Consider the following 22,907-nt stretch of genomic DNA (forward strand, 5'->3'; position numbering starts at 1 on the left):
GTGACTTTGGGCAAGCCACTTAACTTCTCTGTGCCTCAGTTACCTCATCTATAAAATGGGGATTAAGACTGTGAGCCCTACATGGAACAACCTGATTACCTTGTCTCTACCCCACTGTTTAGAACAGTGCTTGGCTTAGAGAAGCAGCGTGGCTCAGTGGAAAGAGCACGGGCTTTGGAGTCAGAGGTCATGAGTTCGAATCCCGACTCGGCCACTTGTCAGCTGTGTGAATTTGGACAAGTCACTTAACTTCTCGGTGCCTCAGTTACCTCATCTGTAAAATGGGGATTAAGATTGTGAGCCCCAAGTGGGACAACCTGATTCCCCTGTGTCTACCCCAGAGCTTAGAACAGTGCTCGGCACATAGTAAGCGCTTAACAAATACCAACATTTATTTTATTTTTTATATAGTAAGCACTTAAATGCCATCATCGTTATTGTTATTAAAAAAATGAGGAAATGAGGAAGAGATGGAATTGGACTGGAATTTACTGATTGAAGTGTTGTGGCATATTTTTCAAATAATTAAGAAATCTTTTATGTGGGAAAGCAAAAAAAGCTGTTCTCCCATAGAAGCTTTGTGAATCTATTAGACTGTAAACTCCATGATGGCAGGAAAGATGTGTCTAGCTCTTGTTGTATTCTCCCACGCACTGACTACAGTGCCTAGCATTCTGGAGGTGATCAATTAATGTCATTGATTAAAAGTGTAAGAAAGTGTAAGAAGATGTCTGATTCATCAGTAGTGTTGGTCTCAGTTATCAGAAATAGGCATATCTAAACAGATGTTAGAAGCTAATGGGTCAGTCAGTTGTATTTATTGAGCACTTACTGTGTGCAGAGTACTATACTAAGCACTTGGGAGAGTACAATATAACAATAAGCGCTTAGTAGAGTGCTCTACACACAGTAAATGTTCAATAAATATAATTGAATGAATGAATGAACAATAAACAGACACATTACCTGCCCTCAACGAACTTAAAGTTTAGAGGGTTTGAGTGGCTCTTGAAAACAAAATCTCCTTACTACTCTTACCACCCTTTTTTGGAGGAGGGGGGGGAATGGTATTTGTTAAGCATTTACTATATGTCAAGCACTGTTTTAAGCTCTGGGAAAGATGCAAGTTAATCAGGTGTGACAGTCAAGTAGGAAGGAGAACAGGTGTTGAATCCCATTTTACAGATGAGGAAACAGAGGCACAGAGTAGTTAAGGTCACACAGCTGGGAAGTGCAGGGAATGTGTCTGCTTATTCTTGTACTGTATTCTCCCCAGAGCTTAGTACAGTGCTCTGCACACACTAAGTGCTCAATAAAATATGACTGAATGAATAAATGAATGAATGGTCCTCTGGCTCCCAGGCACATGCTTTATCTACTAGCCTATGCTGCTTCCCTACCTAATGAAGCATTTCCTTCTAACCTAGGAATCTGATCTCTTTCCACCTTTGTTATTGGCTATTGACACGAATGGAGCAGCTAGTATGCTCTTCACATCCCCCTTTAGTAGAGGTATTCCAGACATTTGTTGAACTAAAAAGCTATGAGTTTCCATGAGCTTACACACGATCTGCATAATTCCAATTGATTTCACTAGGCACTGCTTTTAACCAACTGGCAGAAGTGCTCTTGGAAACCCAGAGCTTTTCTCCACAGGGTTCAAAGCATATTTCAAATCTACCTTCCTGAATTCGACCCCTAATTTTGTATGGGACGTGGAGGTCAGTATAACCCCCTTTGGAGTCTCCCCCATCGAATGGGCCTCAATCCTGAAGAATTGACGCTATTGTCAGTGGCTATCACTGTGTCAGTGGCAGAGAGTACAGTGCCCTTCGTACTCGCTAGTCTCTGCCAGGCTTGATCTCTCTGGCAAGCACTGTAAGTTTCTAGAGGGCAGGGATCGTGTCTACCAACACTACTGTATTGTACTCTCCCAACCACTAAGTACAGAGCTCCGACACAGAAGGCGCTCAGTTTCCCCCTCTAGACTGTGAGCTCATTGTGGACATGAACGTGTCTGTCTGCTGTTAAATAGTACTTTTCCAAGCGCTTAATATAGTGCTTTGCACACAGTAAGCGCTCAATAAATACATTTGAATGAATAAATACAAGGGGGTGGGCAGGAGTACTAGAGACGAGCGACCAAGACAGTAGGTGGTAAAAGGTTAAAACCACAAAACGAGGACTAGAATTTGAGTTTCGACTCCAGGCGTGAGTCGGGCTTGGATAGCATCAAGCCAGTATAAACTCATATCACCCCTCTGTTACTCTCTGTTGGTCCAGCAGGAGAGATTGTTGCGATGTGTTACCTCCACTCTTCCCATCACTACGGCTCAGGACCGGCTAGCTTCTCAGCACACAAGAGATGTTTCCCCTACACAGATAAGCCATGCGTCGGGAGAGGGAGTTAGACTTGCCATATTCAAAATAATGATCTGTGTGGGGCTAAGCTGGCGAGGGGGCCGGGGTGGTCCCCCCATTTTGGGTATACACCTCTGCATTCCGGGAACCCATCCCGTCTGACCCACGGTTCTCTCCTATTTAATAGAGAAGAGTCGAGAGAGAAATTTACCTTCAGGTTCTTGAGAAAAGTCTCAGCATGCTGAAGGTTGCCCTTAATATAAAAGGTGATCATCCCAGGGCAACCTGTGCACTGGCGTTTAACCAATTCATGCTGAGGATGAGAAGGCAGCCCTGCAAGTATAGGGTTTACAAGGATTAAAAAGGCCATGCAATGAAAAGCCGACAGGCTTAAGTCTCCACGGGAAGTAAACGATTAGTCAACCAAAAGCTCAAAGCACCATGTAATTACTGCAGTCATGCAGATAGGTACTAGCCCACTTGCCTGGGCCTCTTAAAAGGAGATGCAGGGAAAGAACCTCTGCTGATGGATCCATTTTAGGTGGAGATAAATTTTGAAGCTAGACAGTTCAAAGCACCCGAGAATGATCCCGTAGCTTAATGAATAGAGCACAGGGCTGGGAATCAGAAGGACCTGGGAGTCAGAAGGACACACGTCTGTTGTGTCAGCTGGGGCAAGTCACTTCACTTCCCTGGGCCTCAGCTACATCACCTGGAATGGGGATTAAGACTTGGAGCCCCATGTGGGACAGAGACTGTTCGACCTGATTAACTTGCATCTACCTCAGCACTGAGAATGGTGCTTGGCATATATAGTAAGCATTTAACAAGTACCATAATTATTATTATTTATTATTATTCCCAGCCACCAGAAGGCAGGGGGGATGAGAGGACAGAGGGACGGGGTCATGCGTAACACCATCGCTTCACCTGGAAACATGCTTGAGGGGATGAAGGTGGAAATATGGGTGGCCAGGTGAAAACTTCAACGAGCTGATGCATTTCAAACACATCAAAAAGTCTAGCTACAAGGATAAACTGAGGATCGTCTACAGCAAGTGTTCAGATTTATGATTCATGGATCGTGAACTTTCCTGGAATAGAGTGCTACACTACCATCCTCTATGATTACCAGTTATTTCAATGTTCAAGATCAAGGGAATTGAAATGAAAACATTGCACAGATGGAATGCTAGTCTACATAAATCACAAAAGCAAAGACCCAATTATCAAAAAACGTTCTCCCTGAAGAACACACTTTAGGCCCCTATCATCTGGCTATTAGAGACAGGAAAATAGCTAGGCCTTGCATTTCTGGGCCAGTTTTTGAGGCCTAGCTATGATCTCTTACCAGGGAAAATGACTTTTTCCACCCGGGGATCTGATTCAAGATACTTAGCAACTGCCAGTCCATTCTGAAAATGTTGCTTCATTCGGATTTGCAATGTCTTCAGACCACGGTTGCAGAGATAACAGTCAAACGGAGATGGCACTGCTCCAAGAGCTGTGAAAGGAACACACACCACTGGTGGGTCTCCGCCAAGTCAAACGCTCAATAATCGCAAGGATGGAACTGTAAAACTACACTCTAAGCTCCTTCTGGGCAGGGAACATATCTACCGACTCTGTCGCACTGTACTCTCCCAAGAGCTTAATCCAGTGCTCTGCACCCACTGAGCTCCAGAAATTGACTGACTGAAAGAAAAGAATCACAGAACTCACCCCTTCTTTAACCACTCGGGTCCTTGTCCCTCATTTTCAACCTGACAAACGGGGATTGGGAACTGGAGAATCCTAGGTTGGACCGACTGAGATCACTGTGAGCCTGTTGTGGGCAGGGATTGTCTCTGTTGCTGAATTGTACTTCCCAAGTACTTAGTACAGTGCTCTGCACACAGTAAGCACTCAATAAATACAATTGAACGAATGAACCAACAGTATAGCTGTCTGGACTTGCATCTGATTGGCCAGGAATACGCACGACTGACGGAAGCTTCTTGGCAGCTCTCTTGACCCTATCTTCCTCCCATTTTCATCTTATCCATCAATTCAATAGTACATCTTGAGCACCTGTTCTGGGCAGAGCACTGTACTAAGTGCTTGGAAGAGTACGATAGGGTTAATTGACCCAATTCCTGTCATCAAGGAGATCCTTGTTGTGGGAAGGGAACGTGTCTACCAACTCTGTTGTATCATACTCCCTCAAGTACTTAGTACTGTACACAGTAAGCGCTCAAAAACCACCACTGATAGATGGATTATTATCTAGCAGGAGAGACAGACGGTAAATCAAATCACAAATAGAAGGAAGCAACTGAGCAAAAAGCCACATACACAGGGCAGCCAAATGTTTGGGTGACGATAAAGTGTTGTGATGGTAGGGGGTGGAGGGGAATATAGAAAGTTGCCCAGAATCACCATGGGGCAAGCGAAGAGTTTTGGAACAACTTGCGTATACACCCGCAGGGAGAGTTCTTTTCCAGGGCCCTGTCCATCTTGTAGCCACATCAACAAGGCAAAGCAGTGGAGAGTTGAAGGATGGGACAGAAAGAGGGGAAACATGGCCTAGTTGATAGAGCATGGGCCTGTGAGTCAGAAGGACCTGGATATTAATTTCAGCTCTGCTACTTGTCTACTGTGTGACCTTGGACAAGTCACTTCACTTCTCTGGACCTCAGTTTCCTCATCTGTAATATGGGGTTTAAGGCTGTAAGCCCTATGTGGGACGGGGATTGTGTCCAAACTGATTACCTTGTATCTACCCCAGTGTTTAGTTCAGTGCCTGGTGCTAATAAGTGCTTAACAAACACCATAAACAACTGATACCAGAACTTGAATATTAATAATAATAATAGTATTTGGTAAGCACTTACTATGTGCCAAGTACTGTACTAAGCACTGGGGTAGATATAAGAAATCAGGCCCAGGGGGGTAACTCCAAGTCTAAGTAGGAGGCAGAACAGGTATTGAATCCCCATTTTGCAGATAAGGAAACTAAGGCAGAGAAATGAAGCTACTCGCCCCCAGTCCCACAGCAGACAAGTGGTGGAGCCAGGATTAGAACCCAGGTCCTCTGACTCCTTGAAACATGCACACTAGTAACCAAGTTTAATGCCTTAAGCACCAAGTCTTGAGAATCTTGAGTTGTGCACACCCTGGGGCTTTCGAAATGCACACTTGGGTTCCGTGGTTCCATGTCAGGCAGGAGGATGGACAGGAGATTCCTATCACTAGAAATGAAGTCCTAAAAATGGAGGCCAGAGAAGCAGTGTGGCCTAGTGAAAAGAGGACCTAGGTTCTAATCCTGGCTCTGCCACTTGTCTTCTGTGTAAACTTAGGCAAGTCACTTAACTTCTCTGTGTCACAGACACCTCATCCATAAAATGGGGATTAAGACTATGAGCCTCATGTGGGAAAATGACTGTGTCCAACCTGATTATCTTTCATCTACCCCAGGGCTTAGTATAGTGCCTGGCACATAGTAAGTGCTGAACAAATGCCATTAAAAACAGACAAACTAAAACAACCCAGGAGGCTCTAGGGCAGCTGTTCATTCATTCAATCATATTTATTGAGCACTTACTGTGTGCAGAGCACTGGACTAAGCACTTGAGAATACAACAATAAACAGACATTTAAACAGACATTCCCTGCCCACAACAAGCTTACAGTCTAGCGCTGTTGCAATCGCCTCAACGGGCCACATTGCGGCTCACAGAGCCAGGCTCCCTAAGGCCAGAAAGCTCACTAAACTATGAGAAGCAGCCTGGCCCTAGTGGAAAGGGCACAGGCCTGGGAGTCAGAAGACCTGAGTTCTAATCTCGACTCCATCAAGTGCTTGCTGTGTGCCCTTTAGCAAGTCACTTCACTTCTCCATGCCTCAGTTTCCTCAACCGTAAAATGGGGATTAAATCCTATGCCCCCCTACTTAGGCTGTGAGCCCCAGGTGGGACAGGGACTGTGAACAACCTGATAAACATCTATCTACCCCATGTCTTAAGAACAGTGCTAGAGATAAGCACTTAAATGCCATAAAAAACCTATTTATTACACTTCAAAATAACAATTCTGGTATTCATTAAGTGCTTACTGTGTGCAACCATGGTGCTTGCTAAGCACTTGATTAGAATGGACAGAGTTCCTTTCACATTCAGGGCTCACACCCTAAAAAGTAGGTAGAGCAAGTATTATATCCCCATTTTACAGCTGAGAAAACTGAGGCTCAGAGTAAGGTAATTTAACCAAGGTAGCACAGCAGACCAGTGGAAAATTGGGATTAGAATACAGGTCTTCTGGCTCCCAGAACCATAATCTTTCTACTAGGCCATGCTGCCTCCCAGTATTTTACTCCTATGTGCTGTAGGCAATTAAACTCATTAAATCAGGGTTTGTTTTCCCCAGTACAGGTAACAAGGTAAGTAAGGAAAACAACTTGCTGAATAAGATAATCAGAGAAGGAATGGAGGGAAGAGCACAGGATGGGAGGTCAGGAGACCTGAACTCTACACCGGGCTCTGCCTCTTACCGGCTGCATGACTATTTCCTTTTTAAAAAAAAAATGGTATGTCAGGTTGTTGCTCAAGTGACTGAACTTCTCTATACTTGTCTCCTCTTTGTAAAAAAAGAGGTTAAAACCCTGTTCTCCTCCCCCCTTAGACTGTGAGCCCCATGTGGGACAGGGACTGTGTCTGATCTGATTGCAACTGGACTTACACCAGCATTTGGCAGATGGTGTTTTAAAAATACCACAATTATTATGATTTTATTATCATTAGTAATAATAATGAAAACGAATAGAGGTTCTTACCAAGCCAAAAAAAAACAACCCTTCCATCCAGGAAGCTTGCCAAACATTTTCTTTAATTTTTTTGCATTTTACGTTATTTCATACTTACAATTTTGCAAAAATTGGAGCCTTTGATAGAGGTCCTCTGAATTAACAGAAACCAAACCCATGACAACATCACTGTGGCCTAAAATTAAAAAGATACAAATGATATTTATTTGCTATTTATTTTTAAATTGTATCCCATTACTAAAAGACAAAACACTTAACAAAAAATCATTCAAGGAATCACTTAAAACAATTGATAGCTTGACCAATTAAACCTTTAAGAAGCAGGCCAAATCAAGAGAACCAGATTTGTATTTATTTATTTATTTTTACAAAAAACACCTGATGAATCAAATTTATCTTTTCAAAGTTTTCAAAGTTTCTTTTGAGAAGATTTTTTTTCCTGTATAATTGGGTCCCTTGGTAATACTTTTTCATTTACTATAAAGTGAAATTCTGAGGATTACCTAATAATGTTTTTCATTTAAAATAACCGCATAAGGAGCTGCTCTAACATCTGCTTTAGAATAAGATTCCCTCATATACTGGATAAATAAGGACTTCATTTTCTTTTCACAACAGAAAAGTCACTTTATGCCTAGATTAAAGAAGTGTTTTTATCTTCCAGCAAATTAATCGTATTTCTTGAGTGCTTACAGTATGCAGAGCACTGTACCAGCATTTGCATTAAGCAAAAACTCCAATACTCTCAGATGAAGTGCAGAGAAAACAAATATGCACATCCAGGAAAAATAGGATCTAAAATATCAACCTACAGAATACTTTTCCCATGCCCCACCCGATTTAAAGAAAAGAATATTTGAAGGAGTACATCCCAACTTACCATTCATATACTTTGTTGCTGAGTACATACAAATATCTGCTCCCAAAGCCAATGGACGCTGAAATGAAACCGATGATCATTATTTAATTAATTTGACTTTGTAAGCCTTGCTTTGGAACTATCTAGTAGGCTCTTTAATTGCTGTTACAGAATCTTTTCCCATCAGTTAATGCTAAACCCTGGAAAACAGCAATCCTTTGGCCACATGAGGCCTAAATTGGATATTACATACCAAGAGGGGAAAGTGCAAATCCTTATTTTGGATGCAGCATTTTAGAGGTGAGGGTAAGGCCCTAAGAGTTTTTCCCTTCAACTACCGTGAGGGGATGAAAATGCTCTATAATTTTTTTGAAAAGAAACTTAAAAGCCCCAGAGGTAGCAGCTGAACTGGAATATAGAGAAATATGAAACCCATCAAGTAGCATAAAGATCAATCTCTCTGCCACATTTTCAAGAACTAAAATCTAGGAGTACATTTGCTGATTATCCACTGAGATTGGCATACCATTGAAGAGCTCAAATAATGCTCACTAGACCGACCAAGATGGGTTACAGCAGGGGGTAATTGCAGGGACTCACGAAGCTGAGGCCCAGGCCCTCGGGGCTAAGGAGGGACACCTCCGGGACACCCCACAATACAATCCCACTGGGCTGCATCAGCTGATCCCTCTGCTCCCACTCCCACCCTACCTAAAGCCATCCCAAAGCCTGGCTGGACAGAACATGGTTTCCCTGCCAAGTTAACAAGTCCCCCTGTACCTCCAAGACGCAGATCAGACCTATCGTGCAAGAGGGGCGTGGGAACTACAACCTTGACCTCACGAGACACACCCACATACCACAGCTCGGGATTAAGCCAAATCCAGTGACCCAGCAGCGGCTCCGGGAAGCCCAGAAGGGGAGAGAGCCTCCAGACTTGTCAGAAGGCTGTATATAGCTGTAATTTATTTATTTAATTTATTTATATTAATGTCTGTTTCCCCCTTTAAACTGTGAGCTCTTTGTAGGCGGAAATGTGTCTTGTTATATTGTACTCTCCCAAGAGCTTAGTACAGTGTTTAGAACACAAATGGCACTCAATAAATACAACTGAATGAATGAATGAGAGAAACCAGAGCAGAGGATCACCCCATCCCCAGTCTCTCTTCCCCTTCCTTTGTCCGAAAATCACAATACTGTAATTATTATAATGATGCTAATGAGGGGCCATCCTTCCCTGCAGTATCCTCAGAGGAGATCTCCTCCCTCCTCGCAAGTGCCACCCCCTCCACCTGCGCCTCGGACCCCATTCCCTCTCACCTTCTTAAAACCATCGCCCCTGCCCTCCTCCCTTCCTTAACTTCTATTTTTAACCACTCAATCTCCAAGGGCTCCTTCCCCTCTGCCTTCAAACACGCCCACGTCTCCCCCATCCTAAAAAAACCTGCTCTTGACCCCACTTCCCCCTCCAGTTATCGTCCTATCTCCCTACTACCCTTCCTTTCCAAAATCTTAGAACGAGTCGTCTACAATCGATGCCTAGAATTCCTTAACTCCCATTCTCTCCTAGACCCCCTCCAATCTGGCTTCCGTCCCCTCCACTCTACCGAGACTGCTCTCTCTAAGGTCACCCATGACCTCCTTCTTGCCAAATCCAATGGCTCCTACTCCATTCTGATCCTCCTTGACCTCTCTGCTGCCTTTGACACTGTCGACCATCCCCTCCTCCTCCATACCTTATCTCACCTTGGCTTCACGGACTCTGTCCTCTCCTGGTTCTCCTCTTACCTCTCTGGCCGATCATTCTCAGTCTCCTTCTCAGGCGCCTCCTCCCCCTCCCATCCTTTAACTGTTGGAGTTCCTCAAGGGTCAGTTCTTGGCCCTCTTCTGTTCTCCATTTACACTCACTCCCTCGGTGAACTCATCCGCTCTCACGGCTTTGACTACCATCTCTACGCAGATGACACGCAGATCTACATCTCCGCCCCTGTCCTCTCCCCCTCCCTTCAGGCTCGCATCTCCTCCTGCCTCCGGGACGTCTCCACCTGGATGTCGGCCCGCCACCTAAAACTCAACATGAGCAAGACTGAGCTCCTCATCTTCCCTCCCAAGCCCGGTCCGCTCCCAGACTTCTCCATCACCGTGGATGGCACGACCATCCTTCCCGTCTCTCAGGCCCACAATCTCGGTGTCATCCTTGACTGGTCTCTCTCGTTCACCCCACACATCCTATCCGTTACCAAGACCTGCCGGTTTCACCTCTACAATATCGCCAAGATCCGCCCTTTCCTCTCCACCCAAACGGCTACCTTACTATTACGGGCTCTCGTTATATCCCGGCTAGACTACTGTGTCAGCCTTCTCTCTGACCTCCCTTCCTCCTCTCTCGCCCCGCTCCGGTCTATTCTTCACTCCGCTGCCCGGCTCATCTTCCTGCAGAAACGATCTGGGCATGTCACTCCCCTTCTTAAACAACTCCAGTGGTTGCCTATCGACCTCCGCTCCAAACAAAAACTCCTCACTCTAGGCTTCGAGGCTCTCCATCACCTTGCCCCTTCCTACCTCTCCTCCCTTCTCTCTTTCTACCGCCCACCCCGCACGCTCCGCTCCTCCGCCGCCCACCTCCTCGCCGTCCCTCGGTCTCGCCTATCCCGCCGTCGACCCCTGGGTCACGTCCTCCCGCGGTCCTGGAACGCCCTCCCTCCTCACCTCCGCCAAACTGATTCTCTTTCCCTCTTCAAAACCTTACTTAAAAATCACCTCCTCCAAGAGGCCTTCCCAGACTGAGCTCCTCTTCCCCCTCTACTCCCTCTGCCATCCCCCCTTTACCTCTCCGCAGCTAAAGCCTCATTTTCCCCTTTTCCCTCTGCTCCTCCACCTCTCCCTTCCCATCCCCACAGCACTGTACCCGTCCGCTCAACTGTATATATTTTCGTTACCCTATTTATTTTGTTAATGAATTGTACATCGCCTTGATTCTATTTAGTTGCCATTGTTTTTACGAGATGTTCTTCCCCTTGACGCTGTTTAGTGCCATTGTTCTTGTCTGTCCGTCTCCCCCGATTAGACTGTAAGCCCGTCAAACGGCAGGGACTGTCTCTATCTGTTGCCGACTTGTTCATCCCAAGCGCTTAGTACAGTGCTCTGCACATAGTAAGCGCTCAATAAATACTATTGAATGAATGAATAAGTGCTTAGTATGTGCCAGGAACTGTACTAAGTGCTGGGGTGATTATAAGCAAATCGGGTTGGACACAGTCCCTGTCCCACACGGGGGCTCACAGTCTCAATCCCCATTTTGCAGATATTTATTTTTAGAGTGTATTCTCCCAAGCCTTTAGTAGAGTGCTCTGCAAACAGTAAACACTCATTAAATACTACTGAAATAAGACTGATTTAAAAGTAACTAAGGATCACAGAAGTGAAGTGACTTGCCCAAGATCACACAGCAGACAAGTGGCAGAGCCGGGATTAGAACCCATGACCTTCTGACTACCAGACCTGGGCTCTATCCACTAGGCCTTGCTGTATTAGTTAAGCACTATTGTATGCCAGGCACTGAACTAAGTGAAGGGGGTAGATACAAAAGAGCATGGGCTTGGGAGTCAGAGGTCATGGGTTCTAATTCCAGCTCCGTCACTTGTCAGCTGTGTGACTCTGGGCAGGTCACTTAACTTCTTTGTGCCTCAGTTACCTCATCTGTAAAAGGGGGATTAAGACTAGGAACCCGACATGGGACAAGCTAACCTTGTATCTACCCCAACGCTTAGAACAGTGCTTGGCAGATAGTAAGCATTTAACCAATATCATCATTTTATTATTAAGTTGGACACAGTCCCTGTCCTACACAGGGCTCGTCGCCAAAGGAGAAGGGAAAACAGATGTTTTATCCCCATTTTACAGATGAGGAAACTGATGCCCAGGGAAAGCACATAAACTCTTTCCCTACGGGGCATTGAATGGACTGGAGTCACCCTCCTCCAGGCCAAAAGTGCTAATATCCCCAGCAGTGATGGTTGATGGGAGCTCTGTTCCGTCCACCAGTCCACAGAACGTGATGGAGCAGAGTTGCTATCAATCCTTGTTGGGCTGGGAGAACGGCGTAGGACAACCAGTGTCGGAGTCAGGGACGGCTCCACATTGGGAGTTGATATCGATTAATCCGTAGGTGTCTCCAGTGTCATCATACACACCATTCATTCAATCATATTTATTGAGCGCTTACTCTGTGCATAGCTGTACTAAGCACTCAAGAGAGTACAACAGACAGGCACATTCCTGCCCACAACGAGCTCATGCGGTATGATGCAATAATGGCAATCACTGTCACTGTTGGAAATCCATTAACCCAGGGCCCACGGGGCAAAGCGGGATTAACGGGGCATGGAGTACTAGTCCTGTCAAGTCAAAACTTTGCCTCTGATTTTCACTGAAGCTGTTCATTAGGCATGAGTTTGATTTTTCTTCCTTAGTCACCAGATGACTCTTAAAACATCTTCATTCGGAGCCACAACGGAAAGAATTGAGTATTGGCAATTCCCTTGATAAGAATGCATCATCTGACTGTGTGGGTTATTGCTAGACTCCCGAAGGGATTCTCAGGGGAGTGTTTTTAATGGCCACCTATACAGAGCATTTTAAGTTGTGGCCTAGTGGAGAGTGCATGGCCCTGGGAGTCAGAAGGGCCTGAGTTCTAATTCCAGCTCTGCCACATGCCTACTGTGTGACCACAGGAAAGTCACTTCACTTCTCTGTGCCTCAGTTCCCTCATCTGTAAAATGAGGATTAAGACGGTGACCCTCATGCGGGACAGGGACTGTGTTCAACCTGATAAGCTCGCATCTACCCCAGCGCTTAGTACAGTGGCTGGCACATAGGAAGTGCTTAATAAATACCAAGGGAAAACAATAAAAGTGCAGTCCTGTCTGAAGGCAGGGAAATTGCTTAAATGGTCTTAAAGACTGTTTCAAAGGTATCATTCCAGAAGATTTTTCAAGACAGTTCGCTTTAAAGAATATCACAGTAAGTAGAGGACTAAGACACTATTTTCATCAGTCTAACAATCATTAACTTATAACTTTGTTTCTTCTGGCAATATAAGGGTGTAACATTGTTTTCTGACAACCAGAGCTTCTCAAAATTAGGCACAGGACCCCCAGGGGAGTCACAGGGCAATGGATTCAGGATCTGCAGAGTACTAGTAATATTAGCAATTTCAGCATTTCTGAGCACACGATGAGTGTGATGCACTGAACTACACAACTCAAGCAGCTGTTTATAAATTGGCTCTTTCTCTTCCTGGGCCTTTCTTCTACTCTCCCTACCTCCCAGCTCTTAAAGATCTTTGAGGCCAAACAGAGAGAGTTGTGTTGTGTTCTGTTTTGACGTGAAACACAAGGGTAAAGCAGGATAAAAAAAAAACCCTGACTCTCATTAGAGAACTTGAATGTCTGCCTGTGATAATATACTCAAAGTTCCTTGAAACTAACTCTTTCCAAGAAAAGCGAAAGGGCAAGGAGTAAGTAGGGAGCAGTATTTCATTCCTTCATTCATTCATTCACTCAGTCACATTTATTGAGCATTTACGGGGTGCAAAGCACTGTATTAAGCACTTGAGAAAGCACAATACAACAGCAGACGCATTCCTGCCCATGAGCTCACAGTCTAGAAGCAGCGTGGCTCAGTGGAAAGAGCACGGGCTTTGGAGTCAGAGGTCATGAGTTCGAATCCCAGCTCTGCCACTTGTCAGCTGTGTGACTGTGGGCAAGTCACTTAACTTCTCTGTGCCTCAGTTACCTCATCTGTAAAATGGGGATTAAGAGTGTGAGCCCCACGTGGGACATCCTGATTCCCCTGTGTCTACCCCAGCGCTTAGAACAGTGCTCGGCACATAGTAAGCGCTTAACAAATACCAACATTATTATTATTATTATTAGAAGACACACAGATGCACACACAGATGCGTTATTTGGTGTCATTTAGGCCTGATGTCATTTAGTTCTGTTAGAACCAATCTGCTTCCTTCAGGCCCTGGACTCCTGCTCAATGGTACATGTGAGTTGATCATTCAAGAAAGGTGGTTATTGTTTCCGATGTTGTTAAAAAAAAAAAAAAGAGGGGGGAGGGGGAGGAACAACTCTGCTGCCTCTCATGAAAATGTTTTCCAGGATCTGCCAAATACAATGATGGAAATGTCTTCTTAATGTCCCTGAGGGCTTCGCTTTTTCCTAGTAGTAAAGAAGGAAAGCAGCATGGCCTAATGGAAAGTGCACTGGGAGTCAGAAGGACCTAGGTTCTAATCCCAGTTCCACGACTTCTCTTCTGTGTGAGCTTGGGCTAGTCACTTAACACCTCTGTGCCTCATTTCCCTCATCTGTAAAATGGGGATTATGACGGTGAGCCTTTATGTGGGACATGGACTGGGTCCAACCCAATTATCTTGTCAGAACAGTGCCTGGCACAGAGTAAGCACTTAAATACCACAATTATTATTTTTAGAGAAACTTACTCAGCACCCATCATCTTTGCATGTTTAAAAGGACTAACCAAATTCACCTGTTGTTCAGAGCTCTGTGTAGTTTGGGATTTTGCAAAAACTTCCAAGAATTTTTTTATTTAATTAAACCATGACATTTCAGTAAATTTACTTTGGAAGTACTATAGTACTCATTTCCCCCCACCAAACTAGAGGTCTGGGCAGTAAACTATCTTTATTCTGAAGTTGATTTTTTCCAATTTCTATGACTACCAGAGTTCTGAAATACCAACCATGTGGCAACTCATCTGGGGACAGCACTCATTTGAATTGAATTCTTAATAGAAAATCATGAGACCAGAAAGGGGCAATCACTAAGAAAACAGGTCCTTCCTTTCTGAATTTAGTGTGAATGGTTTGCCAGCATATCACTTGTGGAACCAATTCCACTTGTTGAACCCACCATGCCAGAATGCCACCCCTCACTTACCTGGAAATATGCCGACATAAAAGTGTTATCCACAACTAAAATAATGTCTCCGTGTTTATGGACAATCTGTGCACAGCCTTCGATATCAATGACTTTCAAGTTGGGGTTGGTGGGGGTCTCAATCCAAACCAGCTGTAAAAATTCAGGAAAGTCGCAACATTTTTTAACATGTTTTAACATGTCTAAGGAGACAATAATATCAAATCCCCTTCTGCACATATTTCTACTAAAGAGCTGGAGTTTTTCCTTCACTGTTCAGGATGGAGTCAAGTTAGTACCGGTCTATCCAGGACAGTTCAATCAATTAGTCACAGTACTATTCAACCAATCAATCAATGGTATTTTTTGAGGACTTTCTGTGGGCAGAGCACAAAACTGCATTTGATCTTGGGCTGCTTAACAGGCTCTCAAACACAGGGATTTTTGCAGTCTGAAAATTTCATCTTTTTGGTCTGTTTCCCTCTCTAGACTGTAAACGCATCATGAGCAGGGAATGTGTCTTTTATATTGACTCTCCCAAGTACTTAGTACAGAGCTCTGCACACAGTAAGCACTCAGATACATTTGATAGATTTTGGTGATAGACTGAGTCACTTCTTACTGAAGAACCTAATTGTGCTGGGAATCAGAAGGTCATGGGTTCTAAGTCCAGCTCCACCACTTGTCTGCTATCTGACCTTGGGCAATTACTTCACTTCTCTGTGTCTCACCTACCTCATCTGTACAATGGGGATAGAGAACTTCAGCCCCATGTGAGACAGGGACCGTGTCCAAACCGACTGGTTTGTATCCACCCCAGCACTTAGTATAGTGCCTGGCACATAGAAAGCACTCAGCAAATACCGTAATTTTTATTACATTTAAAATTTCAGATCACCTCCAAGTCTCTAAACTGTAAGATTGCTATGGGCAGGGAATGTGTCTGCTAATTCTGTTGTTCCAAACACTTAGTACAGTGCTCTGCAAATATTAAGTGCTCAATAAATATCACTGACTCACTGACCATATTTCCAGGATAAGCTTAGTTCCTGAAGATAATTTTTCAAAAGAAAAATCAATTAGGGGCCCATGTCTGCCAATCTATTCTGGCTGAAGCTAAGTACCTACTTACCAACAACATAGTGTGACATTTACCAACCACTTTGTGACCACTTTCCAACAATTCCAACCCCAAATCTCTTAGATTGTGAGACCCCGCCCCGAAAGACAGAGACCATGTTTAACTCCCACCTGCATATTCTCTCCCAGTGCTCAGCAAAGTGCTCTGTAAAGAGCAAGCACCAAATAAATATTATTACTTCTACCTGCCTGAAGGACTGATTCTACTTCAGGCTTATGCCCAGGTCCCCCTACCTCTATCTCCCCGCTTTCCTCCCCACTATTACTGTTGTTTTGTACTCTCCCAAGGACATAGTACAGTGCTCTGCACACAGTAAGTGCTCAATAAATACGACTGAATGGATAGCCCCATACTTTATTCTGTCCTACCAGCTGACTGTTGTATCTACTGGACTCCAGACAGCCCAGTCTGTACGTAAGGGGCTGTAAACCGCTCCTTCAACCAATGTTCTAGAGCTTTTATTGTGTTTATTGGTGTCCTCGTATTCTTCATGTTGCTTTGTCTTTGTGTAATCTCTTTCCTCACATAGCCATCATCAACCTCTTAGCCTCCCCTTTAGATTGTAAACCCACTGGGGGCCAGGGACTGGGTCTTTCATTGTATCTTTCCTGGCACTTAAAACAGTGCTTTGCAGAGTGGGTGCACCATAAACACAGATAATTGAATGAAAAATTGATTTTACCCAGTCCTAACACCTCAGTGTAGTAATAATAATAATAGTCACAGTACTTGTTATATCCTTGGATCCCAAACTGTGACAGAAATGACTACAAACAATTGTTAGTTGGCTAGCCTGTCACATGGCATGAGCATGGCCGACAAGTCAAATCCATGACACTGTTTCTACCTTGTCAGCTCTCACAACCACCTGTAGCACTTTTGTACATATTAACTTACACACCTTATTTTAGGTTTTTATGGCATTTGTTAAGCACCTACTATGTTCCAAGCTCTGTACTAAGCAATGGGGTAGATAATCAGCGTGGCTGATAATCAGCGAAGCAGATAATCAGCGAAGCAGATAATCAGCGAAGCAGCGTATCTCAGTGGAAAGAGCATGGGCTTTGGAGTCAGAGGTCATGAGTTCGAATCCCAGCTCCGCCACTTGTCAGCTGTGTGACTGTGGGCAAGTCACTTAACTTCTCTGTGCCTCAGTTACCTCATCTGTAAAATGGGGATTAAGACTGTGAGCCCCACGTGGGACAACCTGATTCCCTTGTGTCTACCCCAGCACTTAGAACAGTGCTCGGCACATAGTAAGCGCTTAACAAATACCAACATTATTATTATTATTATTAATCAGGTTGGATATAGTCCTTGTCTCTCATGGGGCTTCACCATCTTTAATCCCCATTTTAAAGAAGAAGCAACTGAGGCCCAGAGAAGTTAAGTGACTTGCCCAAGGACACAGCAGACAAGTGGCAGAGGCGGCAAGAGAAACTGGGTCCTCTGACTCCCAGACCTATGTTTTATCCACTAGAGGATGCTGCTTCCCATTTAGCACTGCAGATAAATGATTGCTTCAGCAATCACTTATCTATGTACCCAATTTTCCTTCTTCATGTCTGTAAATTATTATCCATCTCCACCCACTAGATTGTAAACTCCAGGATCAAGTCAAATTCATGACATTGTTTCCACTCTGTCAGGTCTCACAACAACCTATAATACCAATGTACCGATAGACTTACATACCCTATTATTACAGCACTCATTCAGCGACATACTCAATTTTCTTTTTCTTATTTGGGAATTATTTCAGTGTATACCTCCCTCACTAGATTTTAAATTCTAAAAAAGGCAGAGATCATGCCTATTAACTCTATTGTACTCCATTAGTACAGTTCTCTGCACAAAGTAAACAGTTATTGAATATTATTACTACTACTCTCCCAAATGCTTAGAACAGTGCTCTGCAGAGATGATGTAAACCCCATCTAGATGAGCTGCGAGAGACAATTCACTACATCAATTAGCAAATACCAGACCCTATTTTCAGAGAGAGAGAAAGAACTGATTCATTCCCTTCTCACTGCTGGTATTTAGAGGGAAGAGCTCCTTCCTAGAACAAGGACAACTTCCAAACAATGAAGTTCCTTGGGAAAAAAAAACCTCTTGAATTAATAATAATAATAATAATAATAATAATGATGGTATTCTTGCCCAATATATCAAGTTTAAATGGGGTATCCTCAGGCAATTAACCATGTTCAACCTGATTTTCATTAACAGCCTGTGCAATATATTCTCAGGCAGATATCAGGCCTTTAAATCACAAATGCAGAGTTGGGGAATGCTGATCTGTGATAAAGAAGATAGCAGGTTGCTCAAAACGCTGAAGGGAAGTGTGACTTTATTTTCTTCTATCAGCCTTTCATGCTAACAAGAGTTTAACTAGGTCCGTCAAGTCTGATAGCGCACAGGCTGCTCAGGGAAATCCCTGAAGGAGTCTAATTCCCATGACTCTGCCTTCTAGAGGATTCAATGCCCCTGCTGCTCCCTCATCCATCCCCCTTCTCAGCCCTCTCCCATCCCCTGCCCTCCTCGTAACAGTCCACGATCCTTTGGAAGTGGGATGGATGCCAAGCCTCAGGTCCCACTGCATCCTGAGCCCCAAGCAGTGGCAGTGTGAAAAAGGCAGCTGCCCTGAAGGACCGAGAAGAAGGGAGCCTGGAGTGACCTTTCCTCTGCTGGCTGCCTCATCTCCAGCTCTTGGGCAGAAAGCTGAAAACACTTCTCTCTTTCCAGGCATTTGTCTCCCCATTTCATGCCCCTTCCCTAGACTGGCAGAAGTGGGTGAGAGGATGAGGAGAGAGGAGGGAAGGGAAGAAATCACCCCCAGGCTTTTGTAGAGCCAGTGACAGGCCAGGAACACGTTGAGCCCTATCCCTGACCCCAGTCCTATTCTGCATCATCCCACGCTGGAAAAGCGTGGATCAGTGGAAAGCGTATAGGACTGGAAGTCAGAAAATCTGGGTTCTAATCCTGGCTCTCCCACTTGCCTATGTGACCTTGGGAGAATCACATAATTTCTCTGTGCCCCAGTTTCCTCACCTATAAAATCTTCTCCCTCCTCCTCAGACTGTGAGACCCAAGTGGGACAGGAACTCTGCCTGATCTGCTTATAGCGTATCTACCCCGCACACAGCACATTGTGTCTGCTTAGCAAAAAACAGTCATTATTAACTGGCAGCCTCGATAGCCAACTTTGAGGTTGTGCCATAGAGCAGCAACAACAAACATCCTACTGGCAAGAAGGTTTGGGTGTGGGGAGAACAGATTTGGGACTCAGAGACCATGTTTGTCCCCACCTCTGGGGGGTGGGGGGAGGAGCGGGAAAGGGGGACAGAGAAATTTGGAATCAGGACAACCAGAGATCCAGGGGGAGGGGGAGCCAAACACTTCTCCTTGCAGACCAAGGAAATGCTTCGGGGAAGGAGGACTTACAGGAGGAGCCTCTACTATTAATAATAATAATAATGTTGGTATTTGTTAAGCGCTTACTATGTGCCGAGCACTGTTCTAAGCGCTGGGGTAGACACAGGGGAATCAGGATGTCCCACGTGGGGTTCACAGTCTTAATCCCCATTTTACAGATGAGGTAACTGAGGCACAGAGAAGTTAAGTGACTTGCCCACAGTCACACAGCTGACAAGTGGCAGAGCAGGGATTCGAACTCATGACCTCTGACTCCAAAGCCCGTGCTCTTTCCACTGAGCCATGCTGCTTCTCTAACGCTTTTTACTCTTGCTCTCTGCATCTAGTAGCATCTGTTAAACTCTAGACAGTACACTTGCTGTGGACAGGGAACGTGTCTACCAACTCTGTTGCACTGTGCTCTCCAAAGCACTTAGTACATCTGCACATGGTAAGCACTCAAAAAATACCATTGATTGTGAGCAAGCAAGAGCCATTTGGTGTTTTCTCTGTGATATTCTTGAAAAAGAATGTCCGAACAAACAAAATGTACAAAGCAAGAGGAAGTCCAAGTAATCAGAATACCTTTGTTTCTGGTCTGATAGCAGCTTCAAGCAATTTCAGTTTAGAACAGTCAACAAAAGAAAGCTTCAAACCCATTTCAACCGCTATCCTCCTGAAGTATCTGTTTGTTCCTAAAGCAGAAGAAAATCAGATCAAACAATGAGATACTATTACTGGATTAAAAGATTCCAACGTTAGAATTGTCAAATGCTCTCCCACATGGCAAAAAGTTTTCAGAAGGGTTTAAAACCAGTCATCTAGGGTGAATTTACCTTTCAGCACTTGTTAAATGGATCTTTTCAGAAATAGCTATTTTACCATTATCTAACTTGACAAAAAGTACCCCAGGGAGGCTTTCTAATCTCATGCCAATGATTGCAGCATATACACCAGCAGATTATCCACCCAGATTCAGTTTTGTGAGCCACTCCTAATCTAAACTGATATATCTTGATATTTCCTAAAACTAAAAAATGTGCCCAATGGCTTGAGAATATTTGTAGGGAAGGGAGTATGGTCTACTGCAAGACCCTGGGAGCCAGGTTCTAGACCCAGCTTTGCAAACTTGGGCAAGTCCCTTAACTTCTCTGGGCCTCAGTTGCCTCCTCAGTAAAATGGGGATAATATTACTGGTTTTTCCCTACCTCCCAAGAATGCTGGGAAGACATGAGATATGTAAAATAAAAGCATAAAATTCAATGTAGAATGATCATTAAAAAAAACAGGCCTAGCGTAATAAGATGAGCAATTTGACAAGTTTTCTTAAAAACACATACCAAGGCTTAATACAGTCCTGCTCCAGCTCAAAGTCCAGTCTAAAATTTAACACTAATAGGAACAAAGGAGTTAAAGTTCTATTTTCTTGGCTTTCTCTCAACTAGCTACCAAAGGTGAAAACAGTAAATAAACAATTTCCTCTGGCTTATTTGATTATGAACAGACAGCCAAAGTCAGTGGATCAACTAGCACCCTTTTATATAACCATGTCAAAAGCAAAGTAAATAATAATGTTGGTATTTGTTAAGCTCTATTTGAAGAGCACTGTTGTAAGCGCTGGGGTAGATACAGGGTCATCAGGTTGTCCGACGTGGGGCTCACAGTCTTCACCCCCATTTTACAGATGAGGTAACTGAGGCACAGAGAAGTGAAGTGACTTGCCCACAATCACACAGCTGACCAGTGGCAGAGCCGGGATTCGAAGTCATGACTTCTGACTCCCAAGCCCGGGCTCTTTCCACTGAGCCACGCTGCTTCTCAAAATGATTGAATTTAGTTTCATTTGAATTTTAACACCATTTATCTGGAGTGAGATACAGCATATGAAATCAAAGAGATGTTCAGCTGGTATGAAGCGTGTACCAAACACACCTGAATTGTGGAAATAGTGTAGATGTTTATGTCGATCAACTGTTGCTTCCTTGCCATGTTAAATCCACTTGTAGTCAGAATCAATCGATCATTTAATTAGTCATCTAAGAGGGCTTAGATAAAACATTAAAGAAAATACAAGATGTTCTTGGCAGGCCTAGCGTAATACGCCCTGCACTTAAAGGATGAGTAATTTTAAAAGAATTAGTAAAAACCCATGCCGAGAACAGAAAAAGTCCCGCTCCAACTCGAAGTCCAGGCTGGCCTGGAACCAAACCTCACCCATGACCATTCTGAGCTGCAGCCAGGTGCCTGAGGTGACACTGTACACTAAGTGAGCCAAGGCATACTGGAAGGGCACTACGATTTGCTTCTGGGGCAGCACTGAGGCTCCACCACACCTCGTCCACTCACCAAACTGGTCACACCCTCGATCTCGTCATCTCTTACCGCTGCACTATCTCCACCCTCACCAACTCTGAAATCCCTCTCTCTGACCATAACCTTCTCACCTACCTCCTTTCACACTCTCTCCCCCTGTAAATCTGTATTACTCCCCTACAGAGACCTTCCGCTCTCTTGATCCCATCCATCTCTCCCAAAGCATCACTCCCTACCATGCCTCCCTATCCTCTCTACCCACTCTCGATGATCAGATTACTGCTCTCAACTCCACCCTCTCTACTCAACTCCCTCGCTCCCCTTTCCCTCCATCTCTCTCGCTCCACTAACACACAGCCCTAGATCTCTGCCTCTGTCCTCCTCCTTCGTTCTTATGCTCGAGCTGCTGAGCGCTGCTGGCAAAAGTCTAAGCACCAAGCCAACCTTCTTCACTTTAAATTTATCCTTTCCTGCCTTAATTCTGCCCTCTCCTCTGCCAGGCAAAACTATTTTCCTTCCATCATTGACCCCATGCCCATCACTCCCACCAACTGTTCCGGACTTTTAACTCTCTCTTCAGGACCCCTGTTCCTCCCCCTCCTCCATCCCTCACCGCCAACGATCTGGCCACCTACTTCATCACGAAAATTAACACCATCAGGTCTGAGCCCCCCAAAGTAACCCCTCCTCCTTCTCCGTCCCCGCCCCCGCTCTCAACCCTCTCCATTATTTTCCCATCCTTCCCAGGAGTATCCTCAGATCTCCCTCCTCACAAGTGCCACCCCCTCCACTTGTGCTTTGGACCCCATTCCCGCTCACCTTATAAAAAACATCGCCCCTTCCCACCTCCCCTCCTTAACTTCTATTTTTAACCGCTCACTCTCCAGTGGCTTCTTCCCCTTTAACTTCAAACATGTCCATGTCTCCCCCATCCTAAAAAAACCCTCTCTTGATCCCACTTCCCCTTCCAGTTATCGTCTTATCTCCCTCCTGCCCTTCCTTTCCAAACTCTTAAAACGTGTCTACACTCGTTGCCTTGAATTCCTCAACTCCAACACTCTCCTGGACCCCCTC

The 22,907-nt window shown here is 44.6% G+C and overlaps 1 protein-coding gene across 1 annotated transcript in view; it reads right to left on the bottom strand.

Moving 5' to 3' along the window:
• CTH (cystathionine gamma-lyase) overlaps positions 1-22,907 on the bottom strand; it is a 43,776-nt gene that overhangs the window by 11,716 nt on the left and 9,153 nt on the right. Inside the window, exons 4-9 of the mRNA XM_029063246.2 lie at positions 20,106-20,215; positions 14,984-15,115; positions 8,040-8,097; positions 7,257-7,334; positions 3,713-3,865; positions 2,573-2,694 (exon numbers count right to left, since the gene is read on the bottom strand). Of these exons, the coding sequence (XP_028919079.1) occupies positions 2,573-2,694; positions 3,713-3,865; positions 7,257-7,334; positions 8,040-8,097; positions 14,984-15,115; positions 20,106-20,215 (653 nt within the window). The remainder of the gene's footprint in view (positions 1-2,572; positions 2,695-3,712; positions 3,866-7,256; positions 7,335-8,039; positions 8,098-14,983; positions 15,116-20,105; positions 20,216-22,907) is intronic.

Source organism: Ornithorhynchus anatinus, chromosome 4, assembly GCF_004115215.2.
Source record: "Ornithorhynchus anatinus isolate Pmale09 chromosome 4, mOrnAna1.pri.v4, whole genome shotgun sequence".
In the NCBI taxonomy this organism is placed as follows: Eukaryota; Metazoa; Chordata; class Mammalia; order Monotremata; family Ornithorhynchidae; genus Ornithorhynchus; species Ornithorhynchus anatinus.